The 3,021-nt window shown below is 63.1% G+C and overlaps 1 protein-coding gene across 1 annotated transcript in view; it reads left to right on the top strand.

Moving 5' to 3' along the window:
* The window catches only part of BAI2 (brain-specific angiogenesis inhibitor 2), a 39,904-nt gene that overhangs the window by 19,837 nt on the left and 17,046 nt on the right, over positions 1 to 3,021 (top strand). Inside the window, exons 4-8 of the mRNA XM_010837082.1 lie at positions 268 to 432; positions 1,618 to 1,782; positions 2,382 to 2,546; positions 2,629 to 2,796; positions 2,871 to 2,972. Coding sequence (XP_010835384.1) covers positions 268 to 432; positions 1,618 to 1,782; positions 2,382 to 2,546; positions 2,629 to 2,796; positions 2,871 to 2,972 — 765 coding nt within the window. The remainder of the gene's footprint in view (positions 1 to 267; positions 433 to 1,617; positions 1,783 to 2,381; positions 2,547 to 2,628; positions 2,797 to 2,870; positions 2,973 to 3,021) is intronic.

Here is a 3,021-nt window from a genome sequence, read left to right as displayed (position 1 = left end):
GCCACAGACAGGTACCTCGGCCCCGCCTCCCTTCCTCTGTGGCGGGGGCCCGACTGTGTGGCGTCTGGTGGCATGTCTGCTTGGTGTGTGCCCGTCTGTGTCTGTGTCCTGGCGCTCAAGTCGTGTCTGTCTGCCATGTGACGCCTGTTGGGGCAGGGCGGGGTCGCCTCTTGAAGAGCCTGTCGCTCCGGGGTCAGGGTAAGAGGATTCCTAGGAGACAGTGCTTGGGAGATACCCCCTGCCGCCGACGCTGTCCCTCTCTCGTAGGCGACCCGGCAGCTGAGGAGTGGTCCCCGTGGAGCGTGTGTTCCCTGACGTGTGGGCAGGGCCTGCAGGTGCGGACCCGCTCCTGCGTGTCCTCCCCCTATGGGACCCTGTGCAGCGGGCCCCTGCGGGAGACCCGGCCCTGCAACAATTCAGCCACCTGCCCAGGTATGCCCATCCTCCCCGCCTGGTCTGCCTGCAGGGTCAGGTCCTGCCTGGGACTTGGGCAAGTTCATCTTCCAAAGATGGTTGGTTGCCTCCTCCTTTCATTCAGCAAAGTTGACTGTCTGCCCCTGCCACCCACCACCATCCGTGCCCAGCCCCCACCCAGGGCACTGGGGACACAGATGAATCAGACCAGGGCCTGCAGTAGCGGGCTTGGTTCTGGGCACGTCACTCCCCTGATACCTGCATCCTGGTAATCAAGGCGTGTCTTGTTCCCCTTACTGTCCTCCCTGTTCCCTGTGCTCTGGCCACACTGGCACCTCTTGCACTTTTCCCACCTCCCTGCACTGGCTTATTCTCGTCCTATCCCCTCCACCTCCCCCTGGGCTATTAAAATTCAGCCTGTCCTTCAAGATCTGGGAGAAATGCCACTTTAAAAAATAAAAAGGAAAAGAAACTTTCTCTGACCATCCCCTCCCTCCTCTGACTGCCTGTCCTACTCCCCAGGGAGTCCCCTCTAGACCCTGAAGCCTTCCTTGGTTCAGCATGGAGTTGTTGGGAATGCGCATGCGCCTGAGGGGCCTGGCGGCTTTAGCGGGTCCTGCCCCTTGTGCCTGAGGGAGTGAAGTGGTGCCTAGGCCAGACGGACTCTTGGCTGGGAACTTAGAGTAGGGCTACCCGGGGGAAGGGGGTGTTGGCAACTGGGGGTGTGCAGGAGCTTGCAAAGGGCTGGGGCAAAGCTGTGTTCTGATGTGAGCTCTTTGTGTCAGTGTCCATGTGGAGGGTCATGTCTATTTGTGTGTCCACGTGCTTGGGATCGGGAGGGGCATTCTCTTGCCCCTGCCAGCCTTGTTGGATTCTTGCTCTGGGTCTGGGGTGGGGAGGGGTAGGGATGGGGTAAGGCGGGGTAGATCTTGAGCCCTTTCCTGGGCTTTCCTGTGCCCCCTGGCTCCCCTCCTGGGTTGATTCTAGTCTCCCAGGTCGGGTGTCCACAGGCAGTGTGGCCTGTGTGAGTTGGGACTAGAAGTCTGTGTCTTCTACAATCACCCTCCAAGGGCAGTGTCCTGAGGCCCAGGACAGAGCCAATGAGGAGCCGGGGCAGAGCCGCCGGAGCTCCTGATTGGTGGGCGGATGGCAGTGGGCGGGGCCAAGGTGCCGCCCAGCCACCGGCCACATGCTTCCTTGCAGTGCACGGCGTGTGGGAGGAGTGGGGGTCCTGGAGCCTGTGCTCCCGCAGCTGCGGGCGGGGGTCCCGGAGCCGGATGCGGACCTGCGTGCCCCCCCAGCACGGCGGCAAGGCCTGCGAGGGTCCCGAGCTGCAGACTAAGCTCTGCAGTATGGCCGCCTGCCCGGGTCAGTAGCACCCGTGGGCTTCCAGGCGGGCATTGCCCAGCCAGGGTGGGGGGTCGGGAAAGGGGAGGAAGTCAGGTCCAGTACCCTGCCCCTGGGGGAACCCCAGGAACTTTGACCAAGCATGGGGAGACTGGCAAAGTCTACCTGCCAGTGTGGAAAGTGACCTGGCCCAGCACGTACTTGGAGTTGGCACCCAGAGACCCCCATCCAAGGGGGCTGCTTGCCCATGCCCCTTCCCCTGAGCTACGCCTTGTTGTTCACAGCAGTTTGGAGCTCATGGCCAGCTGGACTCTGAGAGGACCCAAAGCTGGGCTTATATGTGGGCAAAGATCAGAAGGTGGCCCAGGGCCCATGTCCCTAGCCAGAAGAGAGTGTGCGTGCCTCAGTGCCGAGTGGAGAGGGTCCTGTGTTCCTGGAGCTGGTGGCAGGCAGGCCCAGGCCCAGGCACCACCAGCTCCCTCTAGCCCCCCTTCATCCACCCCTCTCCAGTGGGTCTGGCCTCGTTCAAATCTGAATGCCATCTCCCTGCAGGGCTTTATCCCAACCCATCCCCACACCCCTTGCTCAACAGCCACCCCTGCTTGTGTCTCCCCATGCAGTGGAAGGCCAGTGGCTAGAATGGGGTCCCTGGGGCCCATGTTCCACGTCTTGTGCCAACGGGACCCAGCAGCGCAGCCGGAAGTGCAGCGTGGCAGGCCCAGCCTGGGCCACGTGTGCCGGGGCCCTCACTGACACTCGGGAGTGCGGCAACCTTGAGTGCCCGGGTGAGTGTGCAGTGCAGAGGCAGCAGGTGGCGGCCCTGGACCAGGGGGCACCTGGGGCCACTCACGCCCCCCGTCTCTGCAGCCACAGATGGCAAGTGGGGGCCATGGAATGCGTGGAGCCTGTGTTCCAAGACATGTGACACAGGCTGGCAGCGCCGTTTCCGCATGTGCCAGGCCACAGGCGCTCAGGGCTACCCCTGCGAGGGCACTGGCGAGGAGGTGAAGCCCTGCAGCGAGAAGAGGTGTCCAGGTATTGCCCACCGGACCCTGGGGCTTGGGGGGAAAGTGCCTGGGCCTGGCTGAGCCCTGCCGCTGTACCCACAGCCTTCCATGAGATGTGCAGGGACGAGTACGTGATGCTGATGACATGGAAGAAGGCGGCTGCTGGCGAGATCATCTACAACAAGTGCCCCCCCAATGCCTCAGGTCAGGGGCAGGTGGCTCTCCCTGTAGGGCCCCCACTCTACCCGCCGCT

This window comes from Bison bison, unplaced genomic scaffold, assembly GCF_000754665.1.
Source record: "Bison bison bison isolate TAMUID 2011002044 unplaced genomic scaffold, Bison_UMD1.0 scf7180017864068, whole genome shotgun sequence".
In the NCBI taxonomy this organism is placed as follows: domain Eukaryota; kingdom Metazoa; phylum Chordata; class Mammalia; order Artiodactyla; family Bovidae; genus Bison; species Bison bison.
This window is presented reverse-complemented; position numbering and strand designations above follow the sequence as displayed.